Raw genomic sequence first — 18634 nt, forward strand, 5'->3', positions numbered from 1 at the left:
AGAAAAGCATACCAAGGAAGTAACAAATAGAGACACATAGTTCTACAATATCCTACCCGGTTTGCTGGAAGGAATTCACGATGATGCAAACAGAACAATTAATTTAATTCAAAAAGTGTTGAAGATGACTAAACTTCTCGGGAAACAGCAGTTAACACATTATGAATATACCAGTGATCAACGTGTTAAAAGTGAGGGAGAATTTTGACAACTCTGAGATAAAAAATATGTAGACACACCCCCAATGAAGGTGAGCTATTCAACCACATACCAGTCCTCCCGCCCATTTTAAATTTCTGCCAATGTCTGGAATCATACTCAGGCCCCAAGAGATGATAGATAATAGCTAACCTTTACACAACGGAGGTGTACAATATTAAGATAGCATACGACAAGACTTTTGAAGATACGAAGGTCGATCAAATATAAGCGGGATTTTTCTTCCTGAACATCAACAGTTGGTAGGACTGGCCCCGCGTTTCTGCTGTGCTTAGGCGGGACCGTTACGAGTGGGCAGAATGTGCTGTTAGATATTTCCTGCCGTTTCATCAGTAACGCTCGTGATGTCGGTTCAACAGGCGCACCCCTCCAGTGCACAACGCATAATTATAAAATGTTGCTCGTGAAAGAGTTATAACAGCGGAAATTTGCCAGAGATTGACTGCACAGTTCGGTGATCAAACACTGTCAAGGATGCATGTGTGTAAGGAGTGGCGGAGGAAAGGGGAGGCAGCACCAGTGAAAGAAAAGACTCAACTGTCAGCTGGCAAGGTTCTTGCAACCGGTTTTTCGATCGGCGAGGCATTTTGCTGATTGATTTTTTTATGACCGACGCACAATCAATGCTACTTACTACTGCGAGCTGTTGAACAAGGCAAGGGTTGCATATCGCCGCAAAAGACAAGACCAACCGAATCGACAATCCGCAGTCCCATACTGCAGCTCTAACTGTCTTCAAGCTACAGGAAAGGCATTGGACTACACTTGATCATCCTCCTTACAACCCAGACTTATCGCCCTGCGATTTCCATTTGTTCAGACCGCTTAAAGAAGCTCTAGGAGTGCAACGACTTGAAGGTGACGAGAGTGTGGAAGACTTCATGCGCAACTGGCTGGTGACATGACCCTGTTCTTTTTACAATGTGGGCATCAAAAAGCTACCCATACACTGGGACAAATTCATTTCCAAAGCAGGAAACTATGTGGAAAAATAAATTGTAATTGCCTTGGGTTTTTCATTAAATGTTAAATAAAAAATAAAATCCTGTTTATATTTGATCCCCCCTCGTAGCAGTTATGGCCTTAATTAAAGTACATGATACACCACAGCTCTGTCACTCCTACTATTCATCCTTTGCATGACATGAGTGACATTTGAGCACCGCACCCATGGACGCTATCAGCAGATACTGAGACAGTCTGATGTGTATATAATACAGACACCTGCCTGTATGAAGAACAGGTACCTTTTATTCATACTAATCTCTAGTACTGGGCTGCCTCTTCCCTCACTTACACAGTGCCAAAGCCCATCTTCTCCTTAGTTTCCACACCTGGTAAATTACACGAGTTGTACCATGGCCACTGCCTTCCCAATCATTCTCATGTTCCACCATTGCTAAAACCTATGCTGAGTTAATGTGACACTTCGTTGTTCATTTCTTCTTTTTGTTCGTGTAACAAGAACAGCTAAATAATCAGCCCAGTGGTCATGGTGGTGGTGACTGTTTTAAGGGGTAAGTACAACTGGGGACCCATCCTCACTTAACATTAACCAGAGGAAATAATGGAACAGTTCCAACCCTATGAAAAAAAAGGTAAGGTAAGGGTGTATTCTGCCCGAAGGCAGGTCCAAACCTCCGCAGAGGTGTGCCTGAGCCAGAGTTTACTTACAGTAGGGTGGCCAGTTCCTTTCCACTCCTCCATGCCTTACCCCCCCACCAACAGCATGTGGCAACCCATCCAAATCTTGATCACGCCCAATGTTGCTTAACTTTGGAGATCTCATGGGATCCGGTGTTTCAACACGGCTACAGCTGTTGGCTTATGAAAAACAAGGGATTCACAAAAATAAGGAAAGGCCATGAAGGACACCCTAGCCCTTGAAAACATAATACCATTTGCATTAGAAAAGAGCAAAATCTGATAACAGAGGTCACATAGGAAAGATTAAATTGAGGAGGCTGGCACAAATACGTGGAAGCAATGCAAGGCTTGGCTAGTGACCGCATGGTTGCCAACCTACATTACCAAGCTCAGAGCCCCTCGGTGTTGCCCCTTTCGGTCGTCTCTAACGACAGGCAGGGGATACCATGGATGTATTCTATGCCCCTATCCCTTGATACACAAATCTACTACAAAAACAAACCTCACCTGTCTTCATCTCCAGACTCCCAGAAGGTCTCTGTCGACGTGTCTGTGAGGCTACCAACCATAGCCTGACGACTAGAAGCTTTGATCGCTATCCCAGGGGTCAAGTCTTTTAGTGTTTCCACGCAGCTTGTTACCTGTCAGAGACAAAGGCGTGTTTTCTATAATGATTCCACAATATATGCTAAACCATATATGCAAACTACAGTATACCAGTGAGTGTTAAGCTGATGCTTTGAAAATCCTTGACTGAATTCAGAATAATGGTTACATCACAGCCTGATAAATACTTGTGAAATTAATTTTAAAATATATTGATTGATTTAAAGTTTAATGTTACTGTACAAAAAATTTAAAATAACAGAAATAACATAATATCGTAAGTAAATACTGTACAATCGTGATTTCACAATCATCTGAATAACATAATGCTAGAATGATATATTTATGAATAATATGTTATTTTATGCAAACCAATTACACAATGATGGAGGAAGTCTGGATAACAAGACTGGATGACAATAGATAACTATCATTCCAATTATTGATTTATTTCAGCAGCGCCTTCTAAGATATTCGCCATAGTATCACTAGCTTGCATCAGATAAAGGAATGCATTTGTGTTAAGTCTTGCTTCTGACATTACGCCACATGTGCAAATAATATTAGAATTTATATTCAAAATTAAAATTGTTAAAAACAAGAAAAAAAGGCAAGTATTATTTTAGTAGCAGGAAGTTTGAATGTACACTGATGGTAGAGCCAGTGTTCACAGTCACCCTCTGTATTCTTGCTCGCAATGACAAATGAACCCCCCACCACTGTGTCTATCAGGTAGTATCAACAGTATGTCATTAATGAGACAGTTTGCGATCACTGTTACAGAGCAAATGTGCGTCTCCCACGTGGTTCACAATTAAGTATTTATTTATTTTCCACCTAGTCGATACAATGATTGCTTAAGGCAATTTTTAATGGTCAAAAGTGGTACATGTTTCGTATATTATCAACATCTTCAGCCACACAACACTGTTTAGATGAAAAATATATAAAATTGACAAAGTAATGCTTTAGAGGAAGTGTCCTTAAAATTAACATAAGATTGACAAGATTAAAACAAACAAATAACTCTAGAGAAAATATATAAATATATAAAATTATTAGGTAGAAATAATTTATATATTTTCTCTTGAGTTATTTGTTTGTTTTAATCTTGTCAATCTTATGTTAATTTTAAGGACACTTCCTCTAAAGCATTACTTTGTCAATTATATATATTTTTCATCTAAACAGTGTTGTGTGGCTGAAGATGTTGATAATATACGAAACATATACCACTTTTCACCATTAAAAATTGCCTTCAGCAATCATTGTATCGACTAGGTGGAAAATAAATAAATACTTAATTGTGAATCTATTGAAGTGCGATACGGACCATGAAGCTGATTTTATGTAATCCCACGTGGTTGTCGCAAGCAATGCGTACATAGGCCATCACTATGCATAGCCTGCTGAAAGGTCCAGTTGATGGAAAACCGTTTTGTAATCACAGCAGGAAAGTTATGCAGATTTTTATTTTCCCCACAAATTTCAGTTTAAAAATTAACAGTGAGAAAATTACTCGTGGGTGAAAATTATATTGGTAAAGACTGCATAAATATTCACTAATTAGGAAGTTGTAGCTGCAAGTATATATGAAGAACATTTCCAGAATAAAAATGTACCTGAGAATAAGTGGACTGATGACTCTCGTGCATGCTCATACTAAGGTCATCCAGCTCCTCTTCTGAGCGTGAGAGAATCTTACTGATGTTACTAAATACTTGACTCCTGAAACACACAGATTACAATGTCAGCAAACACACAGAAAACAACAACATAGGAGGCACTGAAACATAACAATGTGAAAGATATGAATTCCAAGCAATAAAAATCTTAATTAAAAGTGAAATTCTGTGGTACCACCTGAGCAACAGACTTGAGTTCAAATTGTCAAAGACAGAAAAGTAGGAGAGAGGAAAGGAACACAAAAAAGAACAAAGAACAATATAATAGGCTTTTGTGAGCAGAGAACAACACACAGAAGAGAAGAATAAATGCAGTATCACAAATTGATATCTTCATACACTGCACTCGATTTTTTCTTAGAAGTGAAGCTTCCACGGTGTGTAGAATTATTTAGTTCCTTTTCTGGGTTGAACCATGTTTGTTTTGTGTACATTACGTACAGTTTGCCAACCTTTCAAATACATTGCAGTATTCTTGTCAAGGCGACTGAAATACCCCGACTCGCTCCGAGGTAATCAGTCTCCCAGGCAGCAATCCACTATGAAAGTGGTTCCTGTACATGGTCTTATATATCCTACCCTTTCTGGCTGACATAAACCCCTGGCTGTCTCGTGAGAATTATGGAAAGTATGTGTCACAGCCAGGTAGTGGGACTTGCCCGCACTGTTATGTAATTAGAGGTTCGTCCTGCGTGTTTATGTTGTGGTCGGTATGTCTTAATCTATGTATGATAGGCATCCAAGAATTGGTGATTTTATATCCTTCTTCTAAATTCATATTGTTCAGGTGTTTCTTGATTTCGATAGCCTCACAGGTTTTCCTTTCCAGATTCCAAGAGATAGCGGCTAGGATATTGGTCTTGTCAAATGATATTCCAATGTCTTGTTTCGTAGCAATGCTTGGCTACAGCTGAAATATCTGTGTTTTGGTTCTTGGTATGAAGGATGTGTTCATTCAGGCAGGTAGAGCAGAATTTTTGTTTCACCCACATAGCACGTTCCGCAGCTACATTCAATGTGGTATACTCCAGGAGCCTGTAGTTGTATTGTGTCTTTTACTGGTGGTAGATAATGGGCTAGCTTCCGGTGTGGTTTACAGATGGTTTTTATAACGTATTTATCCAGTATCTTGCCGATCCTGTCTGTAGTGTTTCCAATGTATGGAAGTATCACTGTTTTCGGTCAGTACTTCTTTCCCATTGTTTTCTTCTACGGTGGCCTTTTCTTTGTTTTTTCTGATTTTCTGAAGACTCATCAGATGTTATTGAGCGAGTAGCCATTTCTCCTGAGGGATCTCATGAGGTGTTCCTTCTCTTCAAAGAGGTGTTCTGCATCCGATATCGCTATGGCCCTGTTAACCAGTGATGTTAGAACAGCCTGCTTTTGTGATGGGTGGTGATGTGAAGAGGCGTGCAGGTAACTGTCTGTGTGTGTGGGTTTCCTGTATACTGCATGGCTCAGAGTCCCACTGATGTTGCGTTTTACTAGGACATCCAGGAAAGGTAGTTTTCCGATTACCTCGATTTCCATGGTGAACCGAATATTTACATGAATAGAGTTGAGATGGTCTAGAAATAGCTGCAGGTTATTGCTATCGAATCCAACCTGAGACCCCTGTGACCAAAGACCAGCACGCTAACCATTTAGTCATGGAGCCGAACGGTTTTACCAACATGTGAGTGGTATAGTGTGGAAACTGGACATCCCAGAGAAAAAATGCAAGAAAATTCTGTACTCACTGTATTACACACCAATTTTGACATACACGGCAGGCACATGGACAACAAAAAGACATGATGAAAGGAGAATCCAAGCAGCCAAGATGAAATTCCTTAGAAGAATAATTGGGAAGACAAAAAGGGATAAAATTAGAAACATAGCTATCAAAGAGAGAATTGGAATCCCTAAACTGCAAGACAAGATACAAAGCAGTAAGCTGAAACAGTACGGACACATAATGAGAATGGAAGAGGATAGAGTTCCAAAGAGAGTATTTAGAGAGAAAATAGGAGGAAGACAATGGGGAAAGTCCAGAAAGAGGTGGATGGATATGGTGAGGAGAAGTATAGAGAAGAGATGAGTAAAAGTAGAAGAAATATTGAAAGGAAGGAGTAGTGGGAATTGAGAGAAAAAAACTGTGGAGGTCCTTTATTCACAACTCAACCCAGAAGACTAGGAACAGGAAAAGATGAAGATGAAAAAAGAAGAAGAAATGTACACAATCTAATATGTTGGAATTGAACTGAATTTAGTATGGTATGAAAATCAGCATTTCTGAAACTAAAGTTAATTGCAATCTAAGGTACTTCATAAGAAAGAGATTTCACACACCGAATTATTACTGCATAATTTTTCTTTCCAAATTGACTTTACTGTACAGAGTTTGGAGTATCTCGTAGTATGTTGGAGGTACAAGACAAGAAGGGAATACATTGTAAGCTAGGAACTAACAGGTTGAATGAAGCTGTGCATATGGAATGGCTCCAGTGGTGAAGTCACAAGAGAATAGAGGAAGGCAGATTACCTAGAAGAATAATGAAGTTGGCTAGCAATGGGAAGAGAAAAAAATAGGGAGATCTATAAGATTGCTAGATGTACAGTAGCTCTCAATTAAGAGAGTTGGGGATCATCCACAAAAAGCCCTAAACATTTACTGTAATGAATGATGAACTCTGTCACGGAGGGAAAGAGAAGTAGAGGGTAATGGTTAGCCTGTTTTAACAATTTAAAGATAAATTATGCCACAGATGTAGTTACAGACACAGGATTGCCAGTATTTGGTTACATTAACAAATAGTATCCATGAAATTTCATTGTAATTTTTGTCCTAAATGGAGGATAATAATAGCTTTCATGCAAGTCAACAGTAAAATTAGTGGTAAATTAATAAATACCATTATTACTAGAGAAATATAGATCTGTAATTATGGCGACTATTTCGCTGTAGACAAGACTCTCTTCTGTGACATTACGCTTCATCATTCCGTCTTTTGTTTCCTTCTCAAAGTCCAAGGCTAGCACCGACGAATGGAAGTGTTACGTCTGTGAATTCTCGATATCTTTGTCCAGCACGGGCAGTTTAAACGGGAAAACGGAGGAGAAAAGTATATCGTAAGTAACAAAAAAATTATTGTTGAATGAAAAATAGCATGATCCTTGGAGTAATAATTATTTTTTGAGTTAAGGACACAAGTCAACAACTCGCCCCACCCAAGTAACATCAAACAAAGCAAGGAAGTTGAGAGAAGTTAAGTGAGCAAAGACTTCACTCACAAAAGTGTTACATGAGCACAAGACATACTGAAGCGCTGTGACAAAGTAGAATTCATAGTCATAATGGAGCAAAGCATGTATGTATATATTTCTCTAGTAATAATGGTATTTATTAATTTACTGAGCCTCCGTGGCTCAGGCGGCAGCACACCGGCCTCTCACCGCCGGGTTCAGTGGTTCAAATCCCGGTCACTCCATGTGAGATTTGTGCTGGACAAAGTGGAGGCGAGACAGGTTTTTCTCCAGGCACTCCGGTTTTCCCTATCGTCTTTCATTCCACCAACACTCTCAAATATCATTTAATTTCATCTGTCAGTCATTAATCATTGCCCCAGATGAGTGCGAGAGGCTTCGGCAGCTGGCACAATTCCTATCCTCGCCGCTAGATGGGGCTTCATTCCATTCCTGACCTGGTCGAACAAATGGAAACAGGCTGTGAATTTTCATTCATTAATTTACTGCTAATTTTACTCTTAATTTGTGTAAAAGCAATTATCTTCCATTTAGGACAAACATTATATTGATTATTATTTATTTTTTTTGCTAGGGGCTTTACGTCGCACCGACACAGATAGGTCTTATAGCGACGATGGGATAGGAAAGGCCTAGGAGTTGGAAGGAAGCAGCCGTGGCCTTAATTAAGGTACAGCCCCAGCATTTGCCTGGTGTGAAAATGGGAAACCACGGAAAACCATTTTCAGGGCTGCCGACAGTGGGATTCGAACCTACTGTCTCCCGGATGCAAGCTCACAGCCGCGCGCCTCTACAAGCACGACCAACTAGCCCGGTAACATTATATTGAAATTTCATGGATAGGTTCATTGATGTACCCGGAGGTGTTTAGTTAATTCACAGAGGCTTGCAGACTGAACACTGGAAGGAATAACAGTCTATAACAAAGGTGTATATATTATCTAATTTCCTTACCTGTGTAGGAACATGTGATCTGCAGGTGTGAAGCGCAATCCCCAGCAGTGTACAGCCATCTGTTGAAGAGCAGATCCCATAGGCAGGAGCAGCATAAGATCTGCAATAGTCTGGAGCAGGGTATGGAATGTTGCTGGTAATGGATGGACAGCCTCCCCAGCAATGGTGATGTCACTCAGTGGATGTTCACAAATGCCACGCAAGTCCTGCGAGGACAAAAATGACACACATCTCAGTTATGAGCCTCTTGGATGTGAGCTATGTAGGAGGAGGGGTGATGTAGGTTTAGACAGAGTGTGATTATATACATATGAAATAGGAACTATTTATATTCTTAAAGATTTATTAGAAAAGTGCACTTAACACTTATGCAACACAGAACATAGCACTGAGCAAACTACCCTTTTTTTTTTGTACCATATATCATCAGAATTTACAAGAGAACTACTTGGTGTATGGACCAGATCGCATGCAATGAAACTTGGCAGCATGATCAATAAGGACATCAGAACATCGCTGCATGCCTGCTGTTGTTACACCGGCAGTCCACAGCACAACAAAATGAGCAATTTCTGAACACTAATCCAATAGTTCCCTCGTTTGTACTAATGTAAGATTACAGTCGAACCTGCCCTAATGGACACCTTTATTCAGCGGACACCTCCCTGTATGGACACTTTTTATGATGACGATGATGATGATGATCATTGTTTAAAGGGGCCCAACAGCTAGGTCATCAGCTCCTAATGGTATGAGGTGAATGAAACAAAAATTAAAACTTCAAAAGGTATTTATCCACTGACCAGATTCTAAAACGAATGATGATGAAAAAATGATCATGGTACAAAGACAATCAGTAGATTACTGGGATGATACTCATTATCGAAAAGGGTCCAACGTCCAGGTCACCGGCCCCTCATAATGGTACTAATCACTGGTAAAGCAGAACCATGGTGTTCCTCCTATAGTAGTACTAGTCATAGGTAATGTAGAATCATGGTGTCTCTCGCATGGTGGTACCAATCACAGGCAATGTACACCCAGGGTATGTCACACACAATGGCACCACTGACAGATAATACAAACCAATGCTGTTTAGCACATAAGGGTACCACTCACAAGCAAACGCAGACCCGTGGTGCTCCTCACACAGTGTATCATACGTTATTGCAATGCCCACAGACAACACAAACCCATGGTATTCCTCACATAATGGTATTACTACTCTCAGGCAACGCAGAACCATGGTTTTACTCACATAGTGGTACTGATCGTAGGCAATGCAGACTCATGGTATTACTCATAGGTAACACAGACCCATTCTGAACACAGTGGAACTGACAGGTAGAATGCACACAATGACCATTATCATAAACAACACCTAGACCCACACTGTCTCTCGCATAATGGTACTGCTCCTACATAACGTAGACCCATGGTTTTCCTTGCAAGGTGGTACTAGTTGCAAGTAACGTCGAGCCATAGTGTTCCGCACGTAATGGTGCTAATCATAAGTATTCTCATGGTTCTAATGTATTCATCCCTTCGTCGCCCCTTTAAGTCACCTCTTACAACAGGCCGGGGATACTGTTGGTGTATTCTACATCTGCATCCCCCACCCACAGGAGGTGGATATTTTTTCTATGGAACCAATTTTATTTTACATATGACGTGTTAAATAAACCTCACTGAAGTGTACACCTCAAATTCCAGACATCGGTCATCCCCATTAGTCTCTTCCACTTGTCTTAAGTGGACATTTTACACATTTCAGAACACTTTCTTTACACTGGGCTATGTCATCCTTTCTTTTAAAACCATTCTGCAGTCACACAGGAATTCTATTTCAAGACCACAGAACAGAGAGAAAGAAATGTTCGAAGGAAGGCTGTAGTAGTCAGGAAGTTAATTCTTAAAATATTAGAAAATGTATTTAAATAGAAATTGTATCGATAAACGAATGAATGAATGAATGAAAACCTACACCCTGTTTTCCAGTCATTGACCGGGTCAGGGATGTAATGAATGAAGCAGATATAGGCTGTTGGTATGATGGGGTCGCCACTCCCAAAGTGATTTATTAATGAATGATAGATGCTATGAAATGAGAATGGAGAGTGTTGCTGGAATGAAAGATGACAGGGAAAACCGGAGTACCCGGAGAAAAACCTGTCCCGCCTCCGCTTTGTCCAGCACAAATCTCACATGGAGTGACCGGGATTTGAACCACGGTATCCAGCGGTGAGAGGCCGACGCGCTGCCGTTTGAGCCACGGAGGCTCTTGTATCGATAAAATCCACCTAATTAATACTTTATATCAACACTCACATAACGGAGCTCCAATATGTTGATGACAATGCAACTCCTGCCCATACACCTGAGGAGCTTCAAACATCCATCAACTGTTTTAAGGAAGCTTCGGTCCGACCATCAACATCCATAAGACTAAAGTACTTGCGCAGCCGGCACCAGATGGTACCATCCCTGAACTAAATACCACCATAGTAAGAACACCTCTTGAACAATTAGAATAATTCACCTACCTTGGTAGTATTCTAGCTATATTCTGAAACTCAAAAAAGGATGTGGAAAATAGAATAAGCTCTTCCGTGCAGCTTACGGCCGCCTCTCCCACAGAGTTTTCTTGAATAAGGATCTCAAAATATATACCAAACTAATGGTGTACCAAGCTGTAGTCATAACAACATTACTATCCAGATGTGAAACCTGGACACTTCACCATCGTGACATAAAGAAACTGGAACGCTTCCATCAGCAGAAACGTAGATCCATCAACATCAAATGGGATGACTACATAAGCAATGTGGCAGTTCTTGACAAGGTGAATATGAACATCACAGAAGCCTTCATCATCACCCATCAGCTTAGATGGATTGGTCACATTCAGCGTATGAACAATAGCAGACCGCCTAAACAACTTGTCTACGGTGAGATTGGTCATGGCAAAAGGCTGCAAGGTGCTCCTTTGAAATGTTATAAAGACCAGCTTAAGAAGACTATGAATAGCACCAAAATAAATGCTAACACCTGGGCAACAACTGCACAAAACCATGCTCTTTGGCGTAAAGCTACAGCAGAAGTCGTCTCACTGTTTGAGCAGGCATGTCACAGACAACAAATTGAAACCCATGAAAAGCGGAAACTACGACAGATCACCATGTCTTCCATCCACCTTTAGATGTGACCTGTGAGGCCAGAATTGCAGGAGAAAAACATATTCTTGGAAACAAGTAGTGGCCGACGATGATGATAATATGCTAATTAAGTAATCTATAAGATTACACTACATAGTATTGAATACATGGAAATTTTACATTTTAATTCAGTTCTCATAGGTATAAGCTATAACATGTCATAGGCCTACATCTGATGGTAAAAGCAGCATTTCCTTGACAGAGCTATGAATTATCTTATCCATGTCTTCTAAGTATCTGCTGGAAGTTGCTGAACTGGTGCCATTTGCAAAGGATATAGACATTTTGGCCTTATGTACTGATGAACTATGTTTAGCTTTTGGTCTGGACATAGCATCAAACGTCTCCAAAAACCGTCAAAAGTAGTTAATGGGACATAAAAACAATAATATTATTATAGCATCAGATGTTAACACTAAGTTTCCAAAGCCATTTTTAAGATTTAGTCATTTTTAAGATTTATTATGAATCGTTCCCAATCAAATTTTTAGTCTCTGTTGAGTGAAAACACTTAAGTATTTAATGGATTCCCCTGGTTTAACTCCTTTATTAGTCACGCACTGTCTTAAAAACTGGGTACGAAATATACAGTTCCTTCTCAAAAAAATTAACAAACATTAAAAAATAGACATACATAATGAATACAATGGGTGGTGCTGAGTAATGACATTTGGGGCACAACTAGTGTCCGAGTGTTAGGAAAAGTGTTGCTCATAGGATCAGTCGTGCTGCAGTGACACTTTCTGCTCCAGTGAGGAAAGCAATGGCAAACTACCTCACTCCTCATGTTGCCTAGTACGCCTCATTTGCACTCTGCCACTGGTTTTTGCAGTTTCCCTATAGCTGCATAGCCTTTGGTGGTGCTATTTGAGGATCCAACCAGCCTCTGGGCTGACGACCTAACAGACAGACAATGAATACAACCCATATAAATGACTAAACATACTTGGACTGTGAATTCATGTGCGTTTGTATGCGTGCGCCCCCTTTTTCTTGACCTAACTGATCTATTACTTTGTCCATATATCCGATTCCCATAGTTTGGTTCTGTCTGGCTCCATGGCTAAATGGTTAGCATGCTGACCTTTGGTCACAGGGGACCTGGACTCAATTCCAGGCAGGGAACTGGTTAATTCCGCTGACACGGGGGCTGGATGTATGTGTCGTCTTCATCATAATTTTATCTTCATCAAGACCTGCATCTGGTGAGCCAAACTTATCCTTGGACACTCCCAGCGCTACAAGCCATACACCACTTATTTCATTTCACAGTTTGATCCTACAGTATACTGACTCGAGTATCATATTCCTTCAGCAGACCCCACAAAATAAGGGTAGCATGGGTGTCTCTAACACGGAGGGATTTTTACCGGGATCTGATGGCTGGTTCGAGGTCCACTAATCCTATGTGATTATAATTGAGGAACTATCTGACAGTGAAATAGCAGCTCTGGTCTAGAAAGCCAAGAACAGCCACGCGTTACCTTGTAACTAGAGCCCTGCACGGATATACAAAATAATATCCGCATCCGCACTTCCTTCATCCGCACCTGCATCCGCGAATGGTTATCCGCATCCGCAAAATTGTTATCCGCAGATAAGTTAACTACAGTATATTACACCCAAGGTATTGAAACGGATAGATCTGTTAACATATTACAACAGGCCTGACACCTGACACCAGAACCCCAACAGTCGCAGGTTTATGAGGGATTTTCTCTTGCGACAACTACCGACGTATTGACCTTTGTTCCTTCCTTCCATTAATTGTGGGCAGGAGCCAGTTAGCTTAGGTCAGATTTACAGCTTTATGGTGTCAAGACTAAAATGGCAATGGGTAGGACATGTAGCTCGACAAGACTACAACAATACCAATATATATGGTCCGTTATTGGACATTATAAATTTTCCAGATAACTCATTCACGGTTGCCAGCGTTTCGCCCCCGTGTGCTAGGCTGGGCTCATCAGTTGGTACCTAGCACACCTACCAATACGCTGGCCAGTGCATACCGTGGAAGCCACTGCGTAGGCTAATTGTAGCCACCGGCAGTGCCAATGCACTATGAAAGACTTTGTCTCATTACCAAAATTAATGCCTGATTGGCCATCAGATGATATAGATGTTGATTCCCATAGGGCATCTGAATGCACTGGCCAGCGTATTGGTAGGTGTGCTAGGTACCAATTGATGAGCCCAGCCTAGCACACAGGGGCGAAACGCTGGCAACCAGGAATGAGTTAGCTGGAAAATTTATAATGTCCAATAACGGATCATATACATTGGTATTATAAATTTACTCATTCAGAACAAATATTTCAGATGCCCTATGGGAATCAACATCTATATCACAAGACTACAACAGGCGGACCTCTAGGAATGTTCACTGGAGACCATGGAAACACAAGAGAGGCATTGGAATACCCCAGAAGAGATGGCTCGATGACATTAAAGCTGTTGGCTGGAACACGCTGGTTTCAAGTGGCTCAAGACCGAAGACGATTGAAGCATATGGAAGATGCAAGCAAAAAGCAAAAAGCAAAAACAAGAGTATTCCTGGGTGAAAATTAATAAACGTCATTATCTAGAAATTATCAGCAAACTTATCCACACTGCCATACATTTTGTATCCGCCAAGACACTAACTTCGCAGATATCCGCATCTGTGCAGGGCTCTACTTGTAACCTGTAGCCCTGTAGCTCTGATGACTGCCTGTCAGGAATGCTGGCAAGTAACCGGAGTTACACTTTCAGTAACCGAGGGAGGCTTTCTACTGTAGCTGTAGAATTTGACCGTCAGGCAGTAGAAAACGTGTCAATATGTTAGGGAAAAAGCGAAAGAAAATAAATCCCACAGAATCACACTCAGTAATTGCAACGATAAGAGCAGAAAATTCGACAGCTGCAACTAGTCGTACATGGAAGTTGTAAAAATGTTGGTGGAGAACTACAATATACTTACAACTACACTACCTACAACCTTCTCTAATTGCAAATAACCAGCCCGAAATTTAATCTCTGTTGCGTGCAAAGCTCATGAGAAGCAAAATATAACATACACGATTTAAAAGACCGTGCGTGGTTAATTAAGGGTTAATGCTTCTTGTAAAAGAACCAGTATAAAGAGTACACTCCTTTTCTGTCAGCTTTCCCTACTCAACTATCATTATACTTCTACATTACATATACAAGGTTATTCTACGTCATCAGCAGCTAACTGCTGCAAGCCGCCCAGCTATTTTGCAACAATTAATTAATGGGAAAATGATTATCACCTCTAAATTTAGAATCATTCTTGTAGGTCTCACCGCAATCCATCCGGTCCAATTCGAACAGTTCTCTTGTTAAGTTACGTGAATACAGGGCATTATATCTGAGCTTGGTTTGTCCGCAAGGACAATTCCTTGTCAGGAATTTAAGAAATTTAGGTACAAGACTACTGCTTCTCGAGGGACATATGGTCCAGCAATTCATTCAGCAGCCAACAGAAATTAGTATCAAGTTAATTGTTCAGGAAAAAGGTAGACACACACACATGCAGAGTCTATACTCTTTACCGCATGATACCAAGCATAGAGGAAGTCTTCAAGGTGTCAAAGTAAAAACATTACAAGACCTAAAAGAAGCTATAAGAAAAACACAGAAACAAAGTAAAAAATATTTTATCTTATCAACAAGTTTTGAGAACATTTTCCTCACCAAATCACAAAAATGTTTGAGTTATCAACTTAAACAAGTTTTGTAATCCTGATAACTTTGTCTTTTTTCAGATTAAAAAAAGTAAAATACTTAAATTAGAAAAATCAACAAACATGATCGTGCTAGATTTAAATGAACAATATTTTATATAACATTATGATCGATAAAATACTCATACAGAAAAGATAAAAATCATCCAAGTACAATTCATAGATTTTTAAAGAGATAATTATAATTATCCCAAGCAACAGATTCCCTATCTATTGTTTACCTAGTCCTTTCTTAAATCATTTCAAAGAACTTGGGAAATTTATTGCACATTTTCCGTTGATAAATTATTCCAATTCTAATTCCTCTTCCTATAAATGATTATTTGCCCCAATGTGCCGTCTTGTCATCTTTATCATCATATTGTGATCTTTCCTATCTTTAAAAGCTCCATTCGAGCTTATCCATCAACTAATGTCATTCCACACCATCTCTCCACTGACAGCTCGGGATATACTACTTTTCAGACAGAAGACCGATTGTTACAAAAATTTTAAAACATGAAAGGAAAAAAAAAATGAACAGGCAAAATTCATAAAGACATACAAAATAATATCAAAACTAAAGTACGACCACCTCAAGGAGTAGATTTTGGTTCATTTCTATTAAAAACAAATATCAGTGATCTCTCAACAACAGTACAGTCAAAGTTGACAAAAAATTTCAAAATACAGATGTTTGGAAGTTGATTGGGTATCAGCAACACAAAAAGATAAAACTTAAGAATCTATATGTATAAACTGAGCTGGATAGTTACCAAGACTGATTTTAAAAGTCAAACAAACACATACGGTATCTGAAAACAACTGGCCAGACCTGAGCGAGGAAGTCTCAAGAAACACTGAACAAAACCTACAGGACTTAAAACATAACAATTAAACACTACTTCTAAATATTCAATCCAGACAAAGTTTGAAGTAGCATAAAACAATACATTTAGACAAGCATGCAGAGCTGAAAAAATTATACCAACCTTCAGCCTTCAAAGGAACACAGAAATCATCTGAGAAATTGAACATCCAACTGAAAGCCTCACCTTGCCCTACCTGCACCTTGAAGAACACAGAATGGCATCTCAGGCACCTACCCATCATTAGGGTCAAGAGATATTTAGTTCTTCTTCATATTTCAAATCTCTACCTTTCATCTAAGAAAGCAAGACAGAACACAACATTTTGAATTAAGTGGTTCAGTATCCAACACACACCTGGGAGTAGGTGCAATAATAAATCGTGAGCACTTCTTTCAAGCAATTACTACAGCAAAAGGTAAGACACTTTGAAGGAGGAACAAAAACGATCAATGTATCACGGCAGTAATTCCTACTTGGGCCACAACCCTTTAATAAAGTAGTCGTCCTAGTCAATCGCTTCCAACCATCAACACAACCCACAGGAGAAACAAGGAGAAGACCGAACATCAACAGGAGCCTTACAATAGGGTCCATTAAATGTCAACTTCTGTTGCAAAGGAAAACAGCCATCCTTACTCACACCTACTTCTACTCTAAAAGGTAACAATGCAGTTACAACATACAGTGAACCAAAGTAAATATTTATTCCTCACAAGGCCATCAAACGTAGTTCATGACAAAGACCACCACAGATAAATGCCAGGACAAAAAAGCTAAACTGGGAAGAGACAGACATTGCAGCAGCAAACTTCTTCATCGGTTTAAGACTGTCTGATGAGACAAACTTTTACATGCTGCCATCTCATCCACCCCATTCTTCTTCTCAGTTTCTGACAAAACTGTTACTACTTCCCAGCAGGCATAAGATATCCACACGTTCATATAAATTGATCTCCTCTGTTGCTCCATCTCCCCACACTGACCTATGTTACTTTTCTTGTTCATGTCTTTCTATATATGAATTGATTTGACAACTGTTGGTTCCTTTCCAATACCTAAGTCATCCCGCTGGAATCCTTTGCTCCTTTCGTGTTTTCCCTGCGTTCCTAATCTTTCACCCATGTCTTATGTTTCCTCCCTTTCCCTGTACTTATCCGGATTTCTTCTTACCCTACACTACCCACATGAAGATTGAAGATCTGACAAGATCGCCCCCCTGATGAAGCTGGGAAGCAGAAATGAGCTCATCAGGAGGTGAGAAAAACTGGATGCAGAAGAACACAGATTGATGAGGCGAGAGCCAATCTATCTGTAGATGGCAGTGTATGAAGATACGGAGACTGTCCTTGTCTCTACTTTCTGTTGCTCTCCGCTTCCCACGCAGACCGAACATACTGTGTCCTCAAATATTCCTTCATTCCTCAATAATCTGCATTTAGGACTATCGCCCAGGTGGCAGATTCCCTATCAACTGTTTACCTAGCTTTTTCTTGAACGTTTTCAAAGAATTCAGAAATTTATTGTGTATTTCATTTGATAATGTACTCCAATCCCTTAATCATCGTCTTATAAATGAATATTTTCCCCAATTTGTCCTCTTGAATTCCAACTTTATCTTCATATTATGATCTTTCCTACTTTTAAAAGCTCCGCTCAAACTTATACGTCTACTCCATGCCATCTCTCCACTGACAGATGGAAACATACCACATAGTCGAGCTGTCTTGCCTCCTTACTCCCAAGTCTTCCCAGCCCAAAGTTTTCAACATTTTTGTAACACTACACCCACCCTTCCTTTTTTTTAAAATGCTGTTTGTTCAGGGCGTCGACCTAGAAAGATCCTTTCCCCTACCTGCACCATATGTGAAGAACCTGCAGTTATTTTGTAAATGGCGGAAGTGTAAAGTGTTGAATGTGGGGAAAGGAACGTTAAGGATGACACAAACACCCAGTCCCCAGGCCAGGGATATTAATCATTTACATTTAAAAACCCCTGACCTGGCCGGGAATCGAACCCGGGGCCGCCCGGTGACAGGCGGACACGTTTCCCTTTACACCGTAGAGCCGGACCTCTTCCTTCTTACTGAAGTGCCTACCTTTCTATACAAAACTGTTCCTCACTTGTTGGTTCCTTCTTATTTGTTAAAAATTGAGCTATAAGTCAATTTTGCTGTAAGATATATATAGATTTTTCCTCTCATAGAGCATTTGTTAAATTTGGAGATTGGAGTAAGAAAGCTACATCAAAACTTTATTCAGAATTATTCAATTTCAACCCACAAAAACCAAACCTTAGGTAGTGGGTAGAATAGATATCTCATTAAAATAAACAAATATGTATATACGAAGGGCATACTATACTGTTTTACACTTTATTTTTTGTAGATCTGGGCATGGTTCACATTTTGCATTCGAAGGTGGTGACGTGTAACTAGTGCCGTGTTCCACCGTTTGACAGCAGC

The 18634-nt window shown here is 40.0% G+C and overlaps 1 protein-coding gene across 1 annotated transcript in view; it reads right to left on the reverse strand.

Moving 5' to 3' along the window:
* The window catches only part of hiw (highwire), an 815007-nt gene that overhangs the window by 96315 nt on the left and 700058 nt on the right, over positions 1-18634 (reverse strand). Inside the window, exons 53-55 of the mRNA XM_068229800.1 lie at positions 8358-8563; positions 4095-4200; positions 2374-2507 (exon numbers count right to left, since the gene is read on the reverse strand). Of these exons, the coding sequence (XP_068085901.1) occupies positions 2374-2507; positions 4095-4200; positions 8358-8563 (446 nt within the window). The remainder of the gene's footprint in view (positions 1-2373; positions 2508-4094; positions 4201-8357; positions 8564-18634) is intronic.

The sequence above is a fragment of the Anabrus simplex genome, chromosome 12 (genome assembly GCF_040414725.1).
Source record: "Anabrus simplex isolate iqAnaSimp1 chromosome 12, ASM4041472v1, whole genome shotgun sequence".
Taxonomy (NCBI): domain Eukaryota; kingdom Metazoa; phylum Arthropoda; class Insecta; order Orthoptera; family Tettigoniidae; genus Anabrus; species Anabrus simplex.